This window comes from Letharia columbiana, assembly GCF_014066305.1.
Source record: "Letharia columbiana isolate WasteWater2 chromosome Unknown Sc0000006_s0, whole genome shotgun sequence".
NCBI classification, from domain to species: domain Eukaryota; kingdom Fungi; phylum Ascomycota; class Lecanoromycetes; order Lecanorales; family Parmeliaceae; genus Letharia; species Letharia columbiana.
Genome location: NW_023501042.1, coordinates 430,063 through 449,994, shown reverse-complemented (window position 1 = coordinate 449,994; position 19,932 = coordinate 430,063). Strand labels below are relative to the sequence as shown.

Here is a 19,932-nt window from a genome sequence, read left to right as displayed (position 1 = left end):
TTAAAAAAAAAACCCCAAAATTTTAATAGAAAACAAAAAAGTAATTCTATGTGTTAATAATATACACCTATTTTTTTAATAAGGGAGGCGTGGGAGGGGCGAGATTGTAATGGTTGCGAACGCTGATTTATTTATCCGCGATAACTTAGCCGATCTAATCAAAGAGCGTAGCGAACCCGAATTAATAATTGGCTGCACATACAAATTCAAGATTTTCAAGCTTAGCTCTATCTTATTCTTTTATATATACTAATTAAGTAAGAGAGCGTATTAAGTTAAAGTAATTTTTATACGTTAAATCTAACGATTTTCGCGTTTTTTTCTTTTACTCTTATTTATTCTTTATATAAATAGCTTAAATCTAATTAAAATATATAAAGTTCGCGTATAAAATAAAATAATATATTAATAGCTATTATATATAAAAAAACTAGATAGATTTATTACCTAGGTAATCAATTAAAATTGATTTTAAAAAAAATCTACGTTTTAACACTTCAGTAGTATCATGCTTATAAATTTCATAAATAGTATTATTATTCTTTATTTTAATAAGTATTAGTACTCTATATAATAGCGACGCTATATATATATAAAAATATATATATATAAAGTATATATATGCAGTATATATATAATAGCGATATTAATAGATATATAATACGATAATATTAAAGTATTAATTATAGCGTAAAAAAGGGAGTATAAAGACTTTTAATATATAAATCTCGTTTATATAGTATAATAGATAGAAATCTTCTTATTATTCTCTATCTTAATTATCTTTTATTAATATATCTAATACTTAGAGTATTAATTATAATAATAAGACTCAATTTAAGTACTTACTTTAACTGAGATTAAAATTACTATTAAAGTTATTACTATAATTATCGAAATATCTTATTAAATTATTAATCGACTTTAGAAATAAGCCCGTAATAAAAGATCGATTTTACTATATTTAAAAACTCTTAATATTATATATTATAGATAAGTTTAAATTTAAATATCTCTTAATTATTATATCTAAATTACAAATATTTACTATATAAGAAATATTTAATATAATAATTTTTAAGTCTATAAAATTATTAAAAAACTATCTCTTATAGAAGTTATAATAAAAGCACGTTATTAATTCGCTTTATAATATAAGACTAAATTATAGAAAACTAAAAAGAGTAATTTAAAGTAATAAGATTAATATAATCTTAAATTCTCGATAGAGGGGAGTGCGTATATAGCGTTAATCTAACGAGATCTTCGTTAAATCTAATATATAACGTTATTTCATATACTAAAGATTTTATTTCTAATACTAATATTCTTTATAAAAAATAATTTATTATTCTAAAAGTCGAGACCGCTATTAAAATACTAATTAAGAGAAGAAGAGAGGAAATTAATTTATATCGCTATTAGAAAAGATATATACGCCTATATTTCTATATTTCTTCTTCTTATAATAAATCTTTCTTATTTTAAAGTTTCTAAAGTTCGCTTAAAAGTGTAAATAAGAAAGACTTAATATAATAATTATAGAAAATAAAGCCTTAAAAAAAATATTAAAGTATTAAAAAATAATATTTATATTATTTAATATTATTAGTTAAATCTAACGATTTTCGCGTTTTTTTCTTTTACTCTTATTTATTCTTTATATAAATAGCTTAAATCTAATTAAAATATATAAAGTTCGCGTATAAAATAAAATAATATATTAATAGCTATTATATATATAAAAAACAATAGATTTATTACCTAGATAATCGCATAGCGTAAGCTATTAAATATCGAGTTTTAATGAAAAACCCCACTTGTTTTAACCACTTCGAGTATCGGAGTATTCTGGAGGTAATTACTTTAGCGTCGCTTGAGATGGCTCATAAGCTTTCGGAAGCTCGGGAGAGTGACGACAGCAATGATGAATGATGAATGATGAAATATCTGCAGCTAGTTGATGTGTCCAATGGTCGAGTTTTAAAACTTACACTCCTCCTCACATTTCAATTCCCACCCCTTCCAATTGTCTAAAGCTCAACTTCAATATCTAAGGGAAGCGGTAAGCTCCTCGCTCGTCTCATCCTTCCAAATGCTCCGCCATCTACTATATTCGCGCTGATAATTGTTAATATCCAAGATCTACCAAAACCACCAATCCTCATCAAGATCCAAATCCCAGGAAAAGACATCTCACCCGTCTGGATCATCATGTCTCTCGCACGTCATGTTAGTAGCCTACAATATCTCGCCAAGTCTTCTCTGGTCCTCTGGTCTAATTAGTCTCAGGTCGATCCGGATCAGATCATCCAAGCTCTGGTAAGAAAGCATTCACATCTTTCTATTCGTCTTCATTTGCACAACCGAAACTAAGTCACTTCATCAGCACGACCATCCCAGTAAAGCTCCCAATCAGACTCCGCTTCATTGACTTACTAGGGTGAGTTGTTGCTCCGATTCTGACCAGCAATTAGGCCAAGCACACAAGCACCATGTCCACACAAAGAGCGCTGTTTCCACCATGACACCTTACTCTTCCCGCTATGCCAGTCAGCAGGAGATCTCCAAATTCAAGATCCCCAAGGAGGGAGCTCCTGCAGATGCTGTCTTTCAGATGCTGAAAGACGAGTTGGACTTGGATGGTAGGCCGAATTTGAACTTGGCCAGCTTCGTTGGCACCTATATGGAGCGTGAAGCAGAAGCCCTAATGGTGGAGAATTTGTCCAAAAACATGAGTGATGCCGATGAGTATCCCGCCATGATGGTACCTAAATTTCAGAGTTATTCTTCCCTGTTTTGTACCAAACCTTGAGAGTCGCAAGACATAGTCTTGTAGCGAACCCCTGCTCCTACTCCTGAGACCGATGTCATTAACCCAGCTTTCGTGTCTTGATTAAGCAACGCTGACTCCAAAATGTACGTAGGCCATGCACGCCCGTTGTGTACGTCTTCTTGAAGTTTGATACTTCCTTATCACCCCACAATACAAGCCCCGAGACACGTTTGGGGAGTGGCTAGTCTGTGGACATGTTTCGTGGCTGGCAACCCTCTCCTCACGGCAATACTGATTCCGAAACTTCTAATTAGGTTTCAATTATTTCCCATCTCTGGGGTGTGCAAAAAGGCGAAACCGCCATTGGTTCTGCCACGACCGGTTCTTCCGAGGCAATTCATCTTGGCGGTCTTGCCATGAAGAGAAGATGGCAGGAAAAGCGTGATGCAGAGGGCAAGGACAAAACGAAGCCAAACATCATCATGGGCTCCAATGCTCAAGTAGCTTTGGAGAAATTTGCTCGTTACTTTGAGGTCGAAGCTAGAATTCTGGATGTCAGCGAGAAGAGCAAGTACAGACTCGACCCTGAGCTTGTGAAGAAGAATATTGATGAAAACACTATCGGGGTGTTTGTGATCATGGGTAGCACGTACACCGGTCACTACGAACCAGTGGAAGAGATCTCGAAGATCTTGGATGAGTACGAGGAAAAGACTGGGAATGATATCCCCATTCATGTCGATGCTGCCAGTGGAGGTTTCATAGCTCCGTTCACACATGCTCATGCTGGTGGACCAAAGTGGTAAGTCATTCTCCCAGCAGGCTATCACGTTCTTGAGTGCTTGCGCTCTTCTTTGACGCACATCGACTGGCTCCTATTTCCAAAGTGTGGTTGGGAATAACCCATACCAACGACGAACAGGAACTTTGCGCTCCCTCGTGTCAAGTCAATCAACACTTCTGGTCATAAATTTGGTCTCGTATATGCAGGTGGGTAGACCTGGCTTACAAGCCCATTCGAAAAGCTCTGACTTAGGCTACTGCCCACATGCTGACGGGTTCCCAGGTGTTGGCTGGATCATCTGGCGAGACGAGTCGTATCTTCCCAGGCACTTAATCTTCGAGCTGCACTATCTTGGCGGCACAGAAGAGTCATATACCCTCAACTTCTCTCGCCCAGGTGCTCAAATCATCGCTCAGTACTATAATCTTATTCACCTTGGCTTCGACGGGTTCAGAGCCATCATGGAGAACTGCCTTTCCAATGCCCGTCTCCTGAGCAAGTCCCTTGAAGCTACTGGCTGGTGTACGTATTTAGATGTCCATGTTTCCTCTTTTGGACCAAATCGCTGAGTCTTGCGATATGTCATGAGAGTACTTCTCTTTAGACAAGCTCCAAGGCTCAATGTACCCTCTTAAAATAGGCCAAACTGACATCGAAACCATAATCCAGATACCTGCGTTTCCGACATCCATCGTAAGAATAAGGATGGTTTCAACGAAGAGAACGAGACCAGCGCGGATTACATTGCGGGCCTCCCGGTTGTTGCTTTCCGCTTGTCCGATGCCTTCAAAAAGGACTATAGCCACGTCAAGCAAGAGAGCATTAGCACTCTCCTGCGTGTCAAGCAGTACATCATTCCCAATTATCCACTTCCGCCCACGGAGGAAAAAACGGAGATTTTGCGTGTTGTTGTCCGCGAGAGCATGTCACTGGACCTTCTCGACCGGCTGATTACCGATATTATCGCCGTCACCGAGCAATTGATGAACGCTGATCCCATGGATTTGTCGGCCTTCCAGCCCGGTGCAACGACCATTGAAAAACAGCACCAAAGCAAAGGTGTCGACCACGTTAACAAGCACAAGGCGCACAGACCAATGAGCAAGGGCGTTCACCGTACTGTCTGCTAAACGAAGCGGCCGGGATTACAAGAGCGGGGTAAGATGAGGCAACGGGTAAAGCAGCACGACGAATGGAAAAAGTACCTGTTTGGAGCTGTACATACAAAAAAGCCCGGGGAAGCAGAATAAAGCATATCAATAATAAAAGTGAAGAGAACCCGGATTTCGACAAATGTGCAAAGATGAGTCCTTTCCAAGCAAGAGTAGTTCGCACGTCGTTTAAAGTATCTGGTATGGCGAGCGACGACGGCAATCCCTGGACTGTTTGAAGCCGATGTGCAGCAGAGATGGTTGAGTGAGAGTCTTTGGTGTGCCATCTCGTGCGGTCTGGACAACCTCGATCTCGACCTCGATTCGTAGCATCCGTAGCCCCGAAGGTGTCGTTTTCGCTACTCGCATCCTGTCAAGTCTTGTCTGCTACCCTTGGCAACATCTTCGGCAGGGGCGATGGCGAGCATTGTTCCTCTTTCATCCTATCTTGCGATTTGAAGCACATGCATGTAGGCTTGTCAGGACGTCCTTCCTTGGGTTTCGAAGATACATTGGCTCTAGAACTCGGTATGTTGCCCGGAAAGGAAAAAGAAGAAAGTGCCGGTGTCATAAGAGAAGTTCGGAGATTTAGACGTACTAGTACATCCCACCCCGCGGGCTTTCGGACAATGGCAACAATACAAGAAAACGAACAAGGCCTCGGGTATAGCAACAATCACCAAAAAAGACCGGCAAATTCAGTCATACATTCTGACACTTTGCCCACTTCATTCCAACCTGACCCATTCACCAATCCCAAAACGCTCCCTATTCCAGACCACAAGATCCATCCCTATTGCGAACCGTGTGTTTGCCTTTTGTGCTAAATCATCATAGACGATCGTACGCTTAATGCTGCTGTTTCTCATATTTGACAGCATGCCTATCACCTCCCACCCCGGTATGCTGCTCTCCACTGTCCTGGCTGCTGCTCTCGCCCGGCTCCCTGCCCATTATCATATCTTTCTGTTCCGTAATACCGTGTCTTTCATGTTGCGGTAGATCGACCTCACCCTTTCGCGGCTCTGTACTCGCTGGTGTCCACGCCAGGTAGTCTCGTCTGACCTCGACGTAGTCGTAAGCGAATTCACCAAGCTGGTCATCGTCCATGCCCAAGAGCTCAGCTTCTTCCGATGCTCGCAGGTGGAGCCCTGGGATGTAATTGATGCCATAAGCTAGGATGAGACTCATGGTGAAGGCCCACCCGATTACGGCGAGGATATAGGCGAGTTGAACGTAGAATTGGCGGTAGTTGTGATTGATCCAGCCGCCGGTGATGATGCCAGTGTTGACACCGTCAAGTCCGATGATGTAGGTTGCGCTGAAAAGCGCATTGGCCATCAGACCGAGCATTCCCGCAACAGCGTGCTCAGCGAAGATATCCAATGCGTCGTCAATGCGTAAGTAGTATTTCACTGTGACATGTTAGACGGACAAAGACGAGGTTGCGGAAGGCGTACCCTTAGTAGCATAATTGCAGACCACTCCCGATACGACGCCCAACACGATCGACCCCCAGGGGGTGCAGTATCCAGATGCAGGCGTGGCGGCGACCAGGCCAGAAATAGCGCCTGAGCACCAACCCACCATGGACCACTTTCGTGCCAATCTGAAATCAAGAAGCACCCATGATGCCGAAGCAAACATGGCCGTCAGATTGGTATTCCAGCAAGCTTGCACCGCTCTCAGATTCGCCCCAAACGCAGACCCTCCGTTGAACCCCAACCAACCAAACCAAAGGAAGACCGTGCCCAAGACGATCAGGGAGACATTGTGTGGACGGAAGTTTGCCATCATCTTCTCCTGGCGTTTCCCTAATACGAGAGAGTATGCCAGAGCGGACATGCCAGAGCCTATTTCGACGGGCCCGCCGCCGGCGTAATCCTTGACACCGTATTTGAACGCCCAGCCGTTGATATTCCAAACCCAACAAGCAATTGGACAGTAGACCAGTGTGGCCCAACAGAACATGAAAACCAGCAAGGGGAGCACACGACCTCGCTCAGCGACGGCGCCTGATGTAATGGCGGCTGTAGTGGCGCAGAACTGCAACTGTAGGGAGAGATCAGCATCTAGTGAAGGGTTGAAAGAGCGAATGCTCTGAGTACCTGATAGAAACTATACAGCAACTCGGGGATCAATGGCGACCCAGGACTCGGAGCACCGAGCGTGTTGGTCAAGCCGAAATGCTTCAGATCTCCGATAAAGCCGCTTGTCCCTTGTGCCGAAAATGCCAGCGAATAACCCCAAAAGTACCATTGGAAAGTGATGACAGAGAAGGAGGCCATGGTGACCCAAAGCATGGTCAGAGCGGATTTCCTCCTTGCTAGCCCCGAATAGAGAAATCCTAGGCCGGGTATCATGACCAACACCATGGCCGAAGCGACAATAATGTACGCTTGGTCGCCAGAGGCATACCATTGATTGAGATTCTCCACGGCTAGAGTATTTGTTAGCTCGCTCCGTTATCCAGTAATCGTAGCAGCTCGGGAAAGAAAGGGTTGTGGCAAGTAAGTTATGAAGATGGAAGAAAGTAGACTGACAAGAGTCACCACCCGAGAGGGGGTTGGTGCCATTGAAAGCGGTGGGCGCTCCAATCCATGAATAGGAAGGGGCATAGCCTGTGGGAGCAGGATAGCTGGTCATGTTGACGGTTAAGAGGCACTGCCAAATCTCCCGTTGCTTTTTCCGAAGCCAATGATCTTAATCGGGTGACAGGTCACGTGTGCAGCAAGCTCGAGCGGAGGAGGGTGATGGGGAGGGATTTTGGAAGAGCTGATGGCGACACAGCTTTCTTGGCGTGAGATGTAAGAGGGAGAGAGGAATTGGGAGATGGAATGGGGATTTATGTCTTTTGAGGCTCTTGTCCCGGATTTAGTTATCTGGAGGGGCTTATCAGGCAAGACAAGAAATAAGCAGCATGGCATTTCCAGGATGTGGATATGGGAAGCAAAGCCGGTAGTAGTACCGTGTTGGAGTTTCTTTTGATGATATGCTGCTATACCTTACTCTAATGCTTGTATCGAGCGCCATTCCGCCGCAATTAGATCTATCATCTGGGGGCCATCCAATTGTATGATTGATAGATGATAGATGATGGATGTTAGTTGATATTTTCCCGTTACTGGCGTGTGAAGGCGGGGGAGATATCTTCCGCGTACTCTACTTTATGTTGCGGGGAATAGAATAGCAATAATATAGCATTAAAATAATTTAAGTAATTCAGTTCATTGTCAGAGAAAGGATGAAGTCATGATTGGTTAGAGGGCGATAGATTGTGTGCATTTATTAATAATTCTAGTAATTTTTAATTCCGTACTTGGCCAAAAGCCATGACGCAGCTGACTCGGCGCTATCGTGGGATGTCTTGGCGTCTTCAGGTCTGCTGAGTGTGTGATTGGATAAAGTGGTCCTTATCTTTACTCCTCGAAAATGCCAAGCCTCTAGTCGAAGTGATAAACGTAGCCAGTCCCCCCAATTCCCAGTCCCCAATTTCCAGATCGCCGCCATTCCCATTTGCGGCGTGAAGTACTAAGGTACTTTAGTGTCATACTCATAATTCCTTTACTGTAGATCCGAGCATCATTATTGTTCTACAGAGCAAGCACCATTGCAGCTCCTCATTCACAATTCATCCCTTGACTGGGTCAAATAAAGCATCGAGGACTGACTACCCTTTCTCGAACATTGTTGGGTCTCGTGCTACCTACTCGGATGGGAGTGCTTTCCGCAACTCAGTACACAAGTCTATCCAGATGGTGCATTGCTAAATAAGTCTTCTACCAACGCTCTCCGCTTTCATCGTCTCCCCTCTGTCCCACATCATATCTGCTTCATCCATCTCATCTTCCATCCATTCATCCCAAATCTCGTCCTCTATTGGCAAAGCAGGCGGCGACAACGCAACTCCAATGCCGCCAGCCGTCCAGTTCCATGCACTTCGCATCGGTGAAACTGGCGAATCATCATCGGCCACAGATGCTGGAGGACCCTGGTCTTGCTCGAGCCCGAAGTCGAAAGGCACTTCAACTGCATCTGGCCGGGCGCAAGGAGAGATTGGCGGACTTTCGGTGGCTTCTGGTGTTATCCAATCCGTCATGTCAACATCATCTTCCCATACGTGAACGACCCGACCTGACATCTGCCGACTGTTTGGGATTGAAAGGTTTATCTTTGCTTTGTCCACGTGCCCATGAATCTCCTTGACGCTATTCTTGGAGCTCGAGAAGTCCATGACTGGGAAGTGGAGGCCGAGGCCATTCATTCTTGGCCTTGGATCAAGAGACGATGATGCTTTCTGGTCCTCTTCTTCTATTGGTGATAAAAGTGCCTTGGCTACTTTCGTTGTACGTTTTTCTGCTGCTCTCCTAATTTTGCCGATATAACTTCCAGTGCTTTCTTGGACTGTTAGTTTGCCCTCGACTGACGACGTGTCGGGCTCCGTGTCGAGACAGCTAGGATCAAGAAATCCAAACCCGGTCTCCTGAACAGGATGCTGTTCTTTCCAATGACATGAACTAGGAAAGTCGCATTCGTCTTCGCAGTGTTTCCTGCCAGCCTTTTCACCTTTTCTACTTGTCGCTCTTTTCCATCTAGCAAAATCCTCCCAGCCACTGTAGTCAAATTCACTAACACAAGCTCTGTGCTTCTTCACCTTGCCACTGATTTTGTCGACGGTAGTGCCGCCGCAAAAGTAGTGGCCGTCATGAAGGCATCTTCTTGTGGCACCCAAATGGTACCGAGTGTGGCATTTGTGGCAGGACCAGATCCAAGGCATTGGCATCGAAGGGGGCTCAATTGCAATCTGTTTGCTCAAGTTGAAGGCATTTGGGGGCTGTGTCCGGGGGCTTGGGAGGTTTGGGAAGTGTAGAGGGGTGCGAGGCGATGTAGGACTGGCAGGAGAAGTTGGACCTGAAAGTCTGCGAAGGCTGGAGGGCTCGAAGGGTGGAAAAGAGGGTCTGAATCTGCCCATTTGCAAGACGTCTTGAAAATACGAAGCGAACCGATCAGTGGTGGAAGTGGAAAAGACGTCAAGAAGCCGAGAAGAAGAAAGCTCCGAAGATTGGGTAGAAGAAGACCGGCTTCTTGCTGTCTGCTATGATGTAGAGTTGAGCAATACTCTATGCGTACTGCAACAGAAAGTGGTCGAAGCAGAGTTGGTGGAAGAGGGACGAATCGAGGGGGAAAGGGGATGAAAGAAAAGAAAAACGTGATGCACGTGGCCATCTTCCATTGTCCTTTGTTGCCGGAGGAGCCTCTATTCTTGGGGATGACAGCAGTTCGAGGTCAAGACGCTACTGTTTCTTTGTTTCAACGGAGCTGCCGACATTCCATCCTGCCTTTGTTTCTTAGTACGTACCAAAATAGTCTCCCGAGTCAACTTTAAGGCATCAATAGAACAGAGAGCGTCATGCTCTGAATCGTATGTTTGGGATTCATGTAAGGCGACAGTAGTCGTGGGAAGGAGATATTCAGCGGTAGTGACGGATGAAACTGAGAAGGGCCGTCTAATTCGCGACAAGTGACAGGATTGACTCAACATCTTTTGCGGAGCTTCCATAACTTTCGACATCATCGTAAAGTACCATGAACATAGGCAAGAAATCGACCTGCCCAAATTGCCGTAAGCTTTCCGGTTGCATCGCGCGTCCACGGAACCGTCTCCCCACATTCACATTTCCCCCGCCGATCTTATTGCGCTTCTGACCATCGTTCCCAGAAGGGGCGACATGGTTCGGCGGCGACACGGCGGACGTTCCCGATATCCTCGAGCTGTATCCGCAAAAGGAGTGGTGCACCTGTGATCCCAAGGTAGAGGTGGGAGGGAAAGAGTATCCGCCCCAAGGCGAGAAAGCTGATCCTTGGGGAAAGCGGTGAGCCTATCATACTTTCAATGTCCTTGTTTGGAGGTTGAGATACGAAGGGTCGGTAAGATCTAACAGGGTGGTGCTGTTCACGCAGGAAACGCGAGCTACTGCGGCTCACGAGAGACAAAAGAGTGAGATGGGCAAGGAGCTTTGGACCGATGGGGCCAGGGGGTGTAGGCTTGGGCCCTGGGCTCTGATCTAGCCAGGTGTTCATCTGTGCTTCCTGGGCTGCATTTGGAAGTGGCCTTGGGCGACTACCGAGGGAAAGATGGGCATCAGGTCTAGCTCATTACAGGAGGACAAAGATTTCAACATCTCTTCGATTTGCTTCATGTTCAATTATATAGCCATGCATACAGACAAAGAACCCCCAATACACCCTGCTCGCTAATCCAAGATTGTGCCTTCTCCCAGCAACTCCCCAGGTATGCAGTCGTTAATTCGTTTCAGTGAAAGGCTGTTGATCTGCCACGCCTAATTGCCTACTATATCATTCCTCCCTCCATTCGTACGTCGCTCCCCGCGAAACTCGCCTCGCTCCTCCCTCCCTGCGCACTCATAACCCTCACCGTCTTCTTCCCCTTTGATCCCTCCGCAGTCAGTACTTGTGCCGGGCAGACCACAATCTGCTCGTCATCATCCTCGTTCTTGACCACCAGTGGGAAAAGAACCATTCTTACGACTGCGTGTTGCTCCTGCAGAGCCTCGTTTGAGGACGTGGCACCGCTGCGCTCATTCATGGTAAGGGCGCTGAAGTACACTTTTCGAGCTAGGTCACCGTTGGTATCGTACTCGGGCTGCAGAGGAGGCAGCATCGAGTACTCTGCACGCTGGGTACGCATCTCAATTGACAGATCAGCTGCCGTATCTATGACTTTGCGGAGTGAATCCTGTATTTGGCCCACAAGATGAGATGGTGGTGGAAGGAAAGTAGCTAGGGTGTCGTAGATCTCATGGACAACCGCTTCGGTATCTGTGGCACGCTGGTTCTCAAACGCTTCTCGCTTCATTAAAAGTGTCAGAGTCGTTGCCCGCCACTTGTGCACAGCACTTATAGGACCAACTTCCTGGAGCGTCTTTTCAAGATTCTTGAGCTTCTGACGCTGCTCACGGTCCATGCCAAAGAGGTAGCGGGTGAAGATGAACTCCCATACCATTGTCATGACCACCGACATGAAGACATCGCGCCTCTTTACTCGATCGGAGAGGTAGTCATCAACGTCGGAGCCATCCAGTATTGCATTTTCCATGCGATCGACAACTTTCTCGTCCCGAACTTCACTGGCGAGGTAGCACGCTTTCATGTCCGAAAATTTAGAGAACCTCAGCACCCATTGCTGGACATGCTGGCAAAGTGATTGACACTGAGAATCGAAGTAATCCTCATCTCGTTCGACGAAATCATCACTATTCCTGGACGCTAATAGTTGCTGTTGCAAATTTCGAACTTGCTGTTTGGCGTTCTCAAGTTCACTTTGCAATTGGCGCAACTCAAGATTTTTCTCTTCGAGGGCCACAGTCACCTCATGGCGAACGATGTCCTCCATACCAGTCGATAGTTGAGTATGCTGCTCTTTGAGGTCCCCTAGTTCCTTCGTGGATTGTTGCCATTGCTCGTGGGTGTGTGCGTGCTCAGCGCGTAATTGATTATACCTCTGTTCGTGCTCCTCATCCACACCGCGGGAAGAGGCAAGTCCCTCGTTGACTTCGGTGAGATGAGCTGCTTGGTTATGTAGCTGTTCGATGATCTGCTTTAATTCGCTGAGTTCGGAATCTTTTCGTGTCAGATAAATCTTCTGCTCTTGCATGCCTTCTTCGTAGGCATGCCGTTCCTGGCTGTGATCACGTGCTTGCTCTTGCAAGGCTTTCTCCACAGTTAACTTCTGACTCGCCAGTAGTCGGTTTTCCGAGACTATTTGATCAAGTCTGGTCTCGAGATCCAAGAGCTGCATGCTTTGCCGTTTGCGCATGCTTGGTGGACGCGTCGGAGACATTGGCGATTGACCGCGCACATCACCCCAACCCTCCTGCAAAAGCGTGTTAATTCTGGGCACTATCACTACCACTTTAACATAAAATGTGTTGCCAACTTACATAGACATCAGCCATATCGGCACGGGATTTGCCTTTATCAGTGACGGGGTCGTAGGTTGAAGAAGATGGAATGCCAATGTCGAGTTCAGCCTCCAATTCGGCGCTGCTTTTGGCGCGATATTTAGCTTCGCTTTTTTTGCTGGCACCCCGCAGATCCCCGCTAGCGCTACGGTCGACCCGTCGCAAGGGTGGTGTGCCAGAAGAACGGTAACTCAGTCCACTGGCTGATCGGACTTGATCCGGTGTCCGGATGATTGCATGAATGCTGCTCTCTGATCGCATGCTCGCTGCACTCGCTGTTCGATACTCATCTTCCCTGTGCCTCGGCGTAACACCTGGCAGCGCGCTATGGTGACTCGACAAAGTGGACAACTGATCTGAGTTGCGGCTTCTGCTGCGCTCGTCTACTGCACGCTTCTCCTCGTCAGCTGCGGGCCAAGGTGGGCGTGAAATCGGGTCATGGGTGGATACATATTCTCCAGCGACATCGTCTTCGACAGATGGTGATCGCATTCTTCGACCTTTGACACCTGATTCGGGAGATCCAACGTCGGACACAGCGCGCTTGTCTTTCTTATGCAGCGGTGATCCGTCTGCGCTATCCTCCGAAATGGTATTCAGTCTTCGGCGACCCCGGCTTTCGCTTGAACGTGGACTTCTGGAAAGAGATGGCAAGTCATCTTCATAACTTTGGGGGCCTCCAAACAATGACATTCCTGTGTCTTCATTGCCTGTAGATATGTCGTGGTCTGTTGATTCGGGAGCAAGCGCAGGAATGTTGCCTGATCTACCTTCCCTCGACGCCTCGGATGAGCGCTGTGGTGGCGATTCCTCGCGGTCAAATGACCAAGTAGGCTCTTCTCCGACGGGATTATAACGAGGCGAGACAGCCTGATCCTGTGGTTTGGCGATTGTCTCCTCCCTTGCCGAAGGCGAGGGATCGAAAAGTGCCGACGATCTGTCCTTAGTGGTAGAGCTCACTGGAGAAGGTTCTCGTGGCTCTGCTACCATGGCTTGCCGACGGCGACGGCGCTGGATGTCAAAGCCAGAGTCCGCAGAGTCATCACTGTCGTAGGCAGTCCCTGATCTCCGCCTCGAACGTTTCCGTCTCTCTTTTGGCCTTGATACCGAGACATCATGGTCCGAATTAGCCTCTACAGATTTCTCGGATGGATTACTGGACGTTGATCTTTGACGTTGGTCAGTCTCATGAGCCCGGCTATGCCGATGCTGCACATGCTCGACCATTTCACCAGCGGCAACACCGCTTTCCAACTCCGTTGGGTCGTCTGGATTCTCGAGCTCATCACCAACAACCGGGCTTGCCTCAGTATCTGGATAACCACTGTCTCGTACGGCACGGTGGTAAGGTATCTCTTCCGAGATAATTGGAGAACCAGAGATGTAGATGGCGCTGTCTCGGTACTTAGGCGTTTCTGAAGACTGGCCAAGATCTCCCACAAACGGATGACTTGCAGCCGCCTCATAATTTGTAGATGACGTAGCTTGGTGATGCTCCCACGCTCTTGTGGCGCGTTCTGACTCAGATGTCTGGCGATGCTCTTGTTCCTCGACATCCATTCCTCCTCTGTCGAGAGGGTTTTCTGGTTCGCCTATTTCAGCCTCAAAGTCTGTCCCCCTGCGAGCCTCTTTTGCTTTCTCGCCAGGTATCCATTCCTTCCTCGAGTCTCTCTTGGAGAGGCTTCCCGCTGCTAACGCACCTACGCCTAAACCGACTGCTGCGGCGACCAATTCCCTGCTTCCTGACCTGCCACGACTGATGGGTCTCCCCTCAGCTACCGAGGATAGCTCGTCCTCGTGTGAAGAAGATTGTAGGAAATGCTGCTGAGAAGTCGATCTCTCATTCAAAGTGTCCATGGTTGGGGTTTCCAAGTCTTGGGGTTGGTCCATGAGACTTTCCTGCCCTAGAGTCTGAGGGCTTGGCTCCCTCGCCGAGGCTTTCTTGCCTTTCTTAGTACTTTTTAGGGGAGCAGGATCATAATTGTCTTTGACTTGTTCTTCAGCTGGCTCTACCTCTGTTCTTAATTTGTCATGGAAGTCCGTAGCAAGAGACCTAAGCTTTCCATCTCGATCATAAGCTGTGACGGCGTCATCTCTCAGGTGACCATCTTGATCTATTTGCGGTTCTCGAGCTGGAGATCGATCTCTGCTAGAACACGGTGGCCCAGTCGAGAGAGCCCGACGGAACTCGTGAGTGTCTTCCCTTCCCACATCTTCCTCTGCTGGTCTGCTTGGCTGGATATTAAAGTAGTCATCTGACCCATCATTCTCAATTAAGTAATTGTTGTCAGCGGTATCGAGATATCCGGTAGGCGAAGCTATTGTCCTGTCTTCGAGAGACCGCTGGTCTATCGGTTCTTCCAATTCAAGGGGCCGAGCAGCGTCAGTGTCCCGCGAGCCCGGACCTTCTGTGGATCTGATAGAGGGCTTTGCTCTTTGATCGCTTTCCGGCTCCGGTGGCGGCGTTGCAGTTTCGTCTTCCCAAATGATCGGCTGCTGCTTTTTGCTTTTCTTGCTTTTCTTGCCTTTCTTGCCTTTCTTGGTTGATTTGACAGGTGAATAGTCATCCTCCTGATCGACAGGACTACCATGAACCGAGGCAGATCTTGATCTGGATTCTTCAATGATGTCTTCCAGAGCCGGAGGTCGTGCTAACGGTCTGTGCTCTTCTTCGTATGGTCTCTCCATTACCGAATCAATGCTTGATTGAGAGAACACAGGTGTATGGGCTTCATCACGCGAGGGATCGGCACGCTCGCCTTCCTGCGACGGACTCAATTGTCGCTCAAGCTCTTTTGCATACTCCTCGTTGTAGTTGCGTTGTTCTTGTGCGTCTAACATTGCGACCTCCACTGCGGGAATTGGCTTATCTATGTCAGGACCCCCAAGCGGCTCGAGATCTGCGACAGGTTCTGTGTTCGGTAATGCCCGCTCAAGCTCTTTTGCATACTCCTCGTTGTAGTCGCGTTGTTCTTGTGCGTCTAACATTGCGACCTCCACTGCGGGAATTGGCTTATCTATGTCAGGACCCCCAAGCGGCTCGAGATCTGCGACAGGTTCTCTGTTCGGTAATGCCCGTTCAAGCTCTTTCTCATACTCCTCGTTGTTGTCGTCACGTTGCTCTTGTGCGTCTAATCTTTTAACGCCCCCTGGGGGTTCGGCTGGTCTATGTTAGGACCCCTAAGCGGCTCGAGATCTGTGATAGATTCCGTGTTTCGGACTGTTTTGGCCGTTTCCCGAGCAGCCTCCTGAGCCGCAGAGGAAGACAAATTCCCAATTATAAGCTCACCCCATTGCCCGTCTTTGTCTTGTTTTTCGGGTTCCTCGGCCCTCTGGACTGACACGTCCCAGAGTAACTCCTCGTCCTTTGCCTCTTCAATCATTCCGGACTCCGTCAGAATGGGAGTCTGGTCCCTTTTCATTCCTCCCGCAGATTCTTCTTGTTTAGATCGTATCTCCCCTGCAGTACTCAAGTCGTCTCTAGGCTGCTGCTTCGACGGGTGTTCATTACCTTGAACAGCGCTAGTAGCCGTTACCCATGCAAGTTCTTTGTCATCCGCAGCAGACCGATCTTCCTCCGGCTCGTAGATAGAGAGCTTTTCAGTCTTGGTTCTTTCGCCGTTTGCAAAGCTTTCTTCCTGTTCAGCTTCAACCATTGTATGAATGTCATCTCTCGCTTGAGATGGCGGATCTTCCAATACACTTCCTTGATATCTCTGATCTTCTTCTGACCTCATACCCGGCTGGACGATCTCCGTAGGCACGATCTCCTCGGCGGATATTTCTGGTTTCGACCAAGAACCGCTGTCTTGTGAGACAGGGATGATCGACGGTTCGCCCAGATCTTCTGTAGCGCTAGATTCAGTGAGAACAGCTGTGGGCTCCTGAGAGAGCCCGTCCTCCTCCCAAGTCAACGGTAGTGCCTTCTTTGTCCTCTTTTCGTTTTTCTTGCTTAGCTTGACGCTATACAGAGAGTCATTATCGGTCTCGGCTGCCGAGACGATGTTGCTTTTCATTTCGTTGGCACGGTAAGCGGTTATCTCCTCCGACGCAACGGTCGGCTGCTCTGGAGATGACTCCACTGATGAAGTGGCTTTGTGAGGAATATCAGAGGCAGCGGCATGTGCTGAGACAGAGTCGAAGTACCCGTGCATAGGTTCCTCGCCTCTGCCTCCCACCATGACGAGATCTCCCCAAGCATTTAGCGGGTTGACTTTGCTGTCAATTTCGGAATCTTTGTTGAGCTCCTGGGCAGTCTCCTGCTCAGGCTGCGCAGTGATATCCTCGTTCTTCCATTCGAACGGTTGCGCTTCCTCGGTCTCTTCTCGATCTTTCGTCTCCTCAGGAAGACCTTCCACACATTTTCCAGGTTCCTTGACCGTGTCGGCACTGGAAGGGGGTGTCTGTTTAAGCGATTCTTTCTCAAGATTCTCAGTTTTGGATACTGGCTCATCTTCAAGTGTGGGAGAAACATCGCTATCTAGAGAAAAGGCGACGAATTTCTTGGACTTCTTTTCGTCCTTCTCATTTGTGGGTAGCGTGTAATCTTCCTCCTGCTGTTCTAATTGTGTCTTTTGAACAGTCTTTTCAGGCTCATCAACAACCTTGACACTGGAAGGAGTCATATGTTCTATTTCGTCTGTCTCAAGAGCCTTGATTTCGGCTATTTGCCCGTGTCCAAGTGCAGGATCTTCACAATCATCTGGGGATAAGGCATTGGACTTCTTAGAGTTCTTGGTTTTCTCTCTGTCCTTCTTGCCTTTTGGTGGCATCAAGTCTTGCTCCTGTTCCAACGGTGCCTCGCGTGATTCCTCATTTTCGTTACCCTGAGCAGATTTTGTTGTTACTGCTGGCTCTACTACCTCTACAGGTGCACCAATTTCTGCCCTCATGCGTGGCATGCCAACCGCAGGAAGATCCTCCATCTTGTCGTCGTCTTGTAGGGCTTCAATAGGGACACAATTGGGCTCATTTGCTTCTCGAACATCACGGGTGACTAATTGGCGATCAACGGCGGAACGCTCCTCTACCTGTCCGTCATCTTGTAAAACTTCAGTAGGGACGACACTGGGCTCAACTTCGTCTCGAGAATCGCGGGTAATCTCGCGAAGATCCTCCACTTTGTTGTCGTCCTGTGGAACCTCAGTAAGGATGATACTAGGCTCAATCTCTTCCTGGAAATCACTGGCACTTGGGGGAAGATCCTCCGTCTTGTCATCATCTTGTGGAACTTCAATAGGGATGATGTTGGGCTCATCTCCGTCTCGAAAATCACTGACGGCTCTCGAAACACCGTTTCTTCTGCTCCTCTTGTTCTTCTTGTCTTTCTTGGACTGTTTAGAGAAAACCTCGTCGATCGCCTTGACCGCGGGCTCTTGTTCCAATGAATAGGGATTCATTGCAGCGGGTAGATCGGAGGGCTCCGCTGGCTTCATGATATCAGGCTCGTCCAGAGAGTATTCTTCGTTCTTCCTTCCTCTTTTGCCCTTTTTCTTCTTCTTCAGGGTATCACGATCCAGTTCGTCTACTTCTATTACCCTGTCAGCCGCAGACTCTTGTTCGAGCGGAGTGTTCATTGCACCGGGTGGACCCGGATCCCCTGCCGGCTCTGTCGTTTCAGGCTTGGTTTCGGGCTCGTCCCACGAGAACGCTTCGTTCTTCTTCCCTTTGTTGCCCTTTGTCCTCTTCTTCGGAGCATCACGATCCAGCTCATTTTCTTCCATTGGCCTGTCAGGCGCAGGCTCTTGTTCGAGCGGAGTGTTCGTTGCACCGGGTGGATCTGAGACCTCTGCCGGCTCTGTCGTTTCAGGCTTGGTTTCGGGCTCGTCCCACGAGAACGCTTCGTTCTTCTTCCCTTTTTTGCCCTTTGTCCTCTTCTTCGGAGCATCACGATCCAGCTCATTTTCTTCCATTGGCCTGTCAGGCGTAGGCTCTTGTTCGAGCGGAGTGTTCGTTGCACCGGGTGGATCTGAGACCTCTGCCGGCTCTGTCGTTTCAGGCTTGATTTCGGGCTCGTCCCATGAGAACTTTTCGTTCTTCTTACCCTTTTTGCTTTTCTTCTTCTTTTTTGGCGCATCCCCAACCAGTTCATCTTCTTTTATTGGCCTATCAGTAGCTTTCTCTTCCATGCTCGTGGATGCCACCATGGCTTCCCTCTTAGCATCAGTAGCAGACTCCGCATTGTTCTCCCCCACCAAGATGTCCTGTACACGTTGAGCAGCATTTGTGCCAGCGACTGGCGTGTGCAGATTCAGGAATATTCCATCATCCTGCGCCTTTCCAGGAGCGTCTTTAGAGTGCGGAGTCTCTGGCTCGTATGAGACGGGCAGTTTCTGTTCATAGCTGCCTGAAATATGATCTTCTGAAGGCTTCCGTAGATTATGCTCTGCGTGAGACTCAATTGGGAAGGCTTCCTTCGACTCGCCTTCGATGGAGGCTTCAGTTTCATCGAGTCCTAGCATAGCACCGACTTCTTGGGAGGTCCGCGTTGTGGCCAAGGACAAAGCGCGATCGTTCATGTCATCTCTGGCGTCTGGTTGTCGCTCGAATTGATGCTCTGTTTCGTCCGGTGAAAGCCCCAAACTTGATGTCTTCGACCTCTGCCTCTCAACCTTCTTGCCTTTCTTATTGTCGTTGGAGGCCGTCCATTCGTCCTCTAGGGGCTCAGTCTTGGGCTGGGAGACATCGACTGCAGACTCGTCAATCAATTTCCTGGCTTCATGGTCCTCAGGCGCTTCAGACGCAGCCATGTAAGGTAGCGATTGCTGTCGTCTTTGAATTTCGGTGGCCTTGCTGTTCTCAACCGAAATGCTTTGCTTGGTCACCTTTCCTTTCTTGCCCTTCTTCTTGCTAGTGGAGCGCTCCCATCCATCATCCAACGTTTCGGACTTCTCCTGGAGAACCTTCATTGCAGGTTCGTCGTTCGAATCCTTTGGCCAATCTTCTTCGAGCGTTGTAGAAGTATTAACACTAGGTAATGGTCCATCCCTTTTTTGTATCTCAGTCTGCTCATTTTCTTCAACCGAACAGCTCTGCTTAGCCTTTTTGCCCTTTTTGGATTTTTTCTTAGACGGAACGGCGGAATAGTCACCTGGATCAACTTGCTCGGCTTGAGACGTAAGATCTTGTGCTTGTTTTTGTAGTTCAGGTATGACGGCAGATAGATCATGTATATGTGGGACGTCTAAAGGGTTTCCAGCAGCAATTTCCATTTCCTTATCATCAGAACGATCCAAAGAT

General features: G+C 47.7%; 5 protein-coding genes across 5 annotated transcripts; 1 reads left to right on the top strand and 4 right to left on the bottom strand.

The window, feature by feature from the left end:
• Positions 1-2,214: 2,214 nt before the first annotated feature.
• On the top strand, positions 2,215-4,690 carry HO173_002846 (uncharacterized protein; the record flags this gene model as incomplete). Its single annotated transcript, XM_037304777.1, has 9 exons — positions 2,215-2,232; positions 2,293-2,322; positions 2,390-2,402; positions 2,478-2,767; positions 2,928-2,945; positions 3,091-3,578; positions 3,699-3,766; positions 3,843-4,082; positions 4,230-4,690. 9 exons carry the CDS (start codon positions 2,215-2,217, stop codon positions 4,688-4,690), a joined length of 1,626 nt encoding a protein of 541 aa, XP_037168270.1.
• An 870-nt stretch (positions 4,691-5,560) lies between these two features.
• On the bottom strand, positions 5,561-7,357 carry HO173_002845 (uncharacterized protein; the record flags this gene model as incomplete). Its single annotated transcript, XM_037304776.1, has 4 exons — positions 5,561-6,126; positions 6,172-6,763; positions 6,820-7,151; positions 7,255-7,357. The coding sequence occupies 4 exons, from the start codon at positions 7,355-7,357 to the stop codon at positions 5,561-5,563; spliced, it is 1,593 nt and encodes a 530-aa protein (XP_037168269.1).
• A 1,120-nt stretch (positions 7,358-8,477) lies between these two features.
• On the bottom strand, positions 8,478-9,683 carry HO173_002844 (uncharacterized protein; the record flags this gene model as incomplete). Its single annotated transcript, XM_037304775.1, has 1 exon — positions 8,478-9,683. One exon carries the CDS (start codon positions 9,681-9,683, stop codon positions 8,478-8,480), a length of 1,206 nt encoding a protein of 401 aa, XP_037168268.1.
• A 1,380-nt stretch (positions 9,684-11,063) lies between these two features.
• HO173_002843 (uncharacterized protein) lies at positions 11,064-15,681 on the bottom strand (the record flags this gene model as incomplete). The annotated part of the gene is made up of 2 exons (XM_037304774.1): positions 11,064-12,605; positions 12,673-15,681. 2 exons carry the CDS (start codon positions 15,679-15,681, stop codon positions 11,064-11,066), a joined length of 4,551 nt encoding a protein of 1,516 aa, XP_037168267.1.
• A 143-nt stretch (positions 15,682-15,824) lies between these two features.
• On the bottom strand, positions 15,825-19,904 carry HO173_002842 (uncharacterized protein; the record flags this gene model as incomplete). Its single annotated transcript, XM_037304773.1, has 1 exon — positions 15,825-19,904. One exon carries the CDS (start codon positions 19,902-19,904, stop codon positions 15,825-15,827), a length of 4,080 nt encoding a protein of 1,359 aa, XP_037168266.1.
• Between the last annotated feature and the right edge of the window lie 28 nt (positions 19,905-19,932).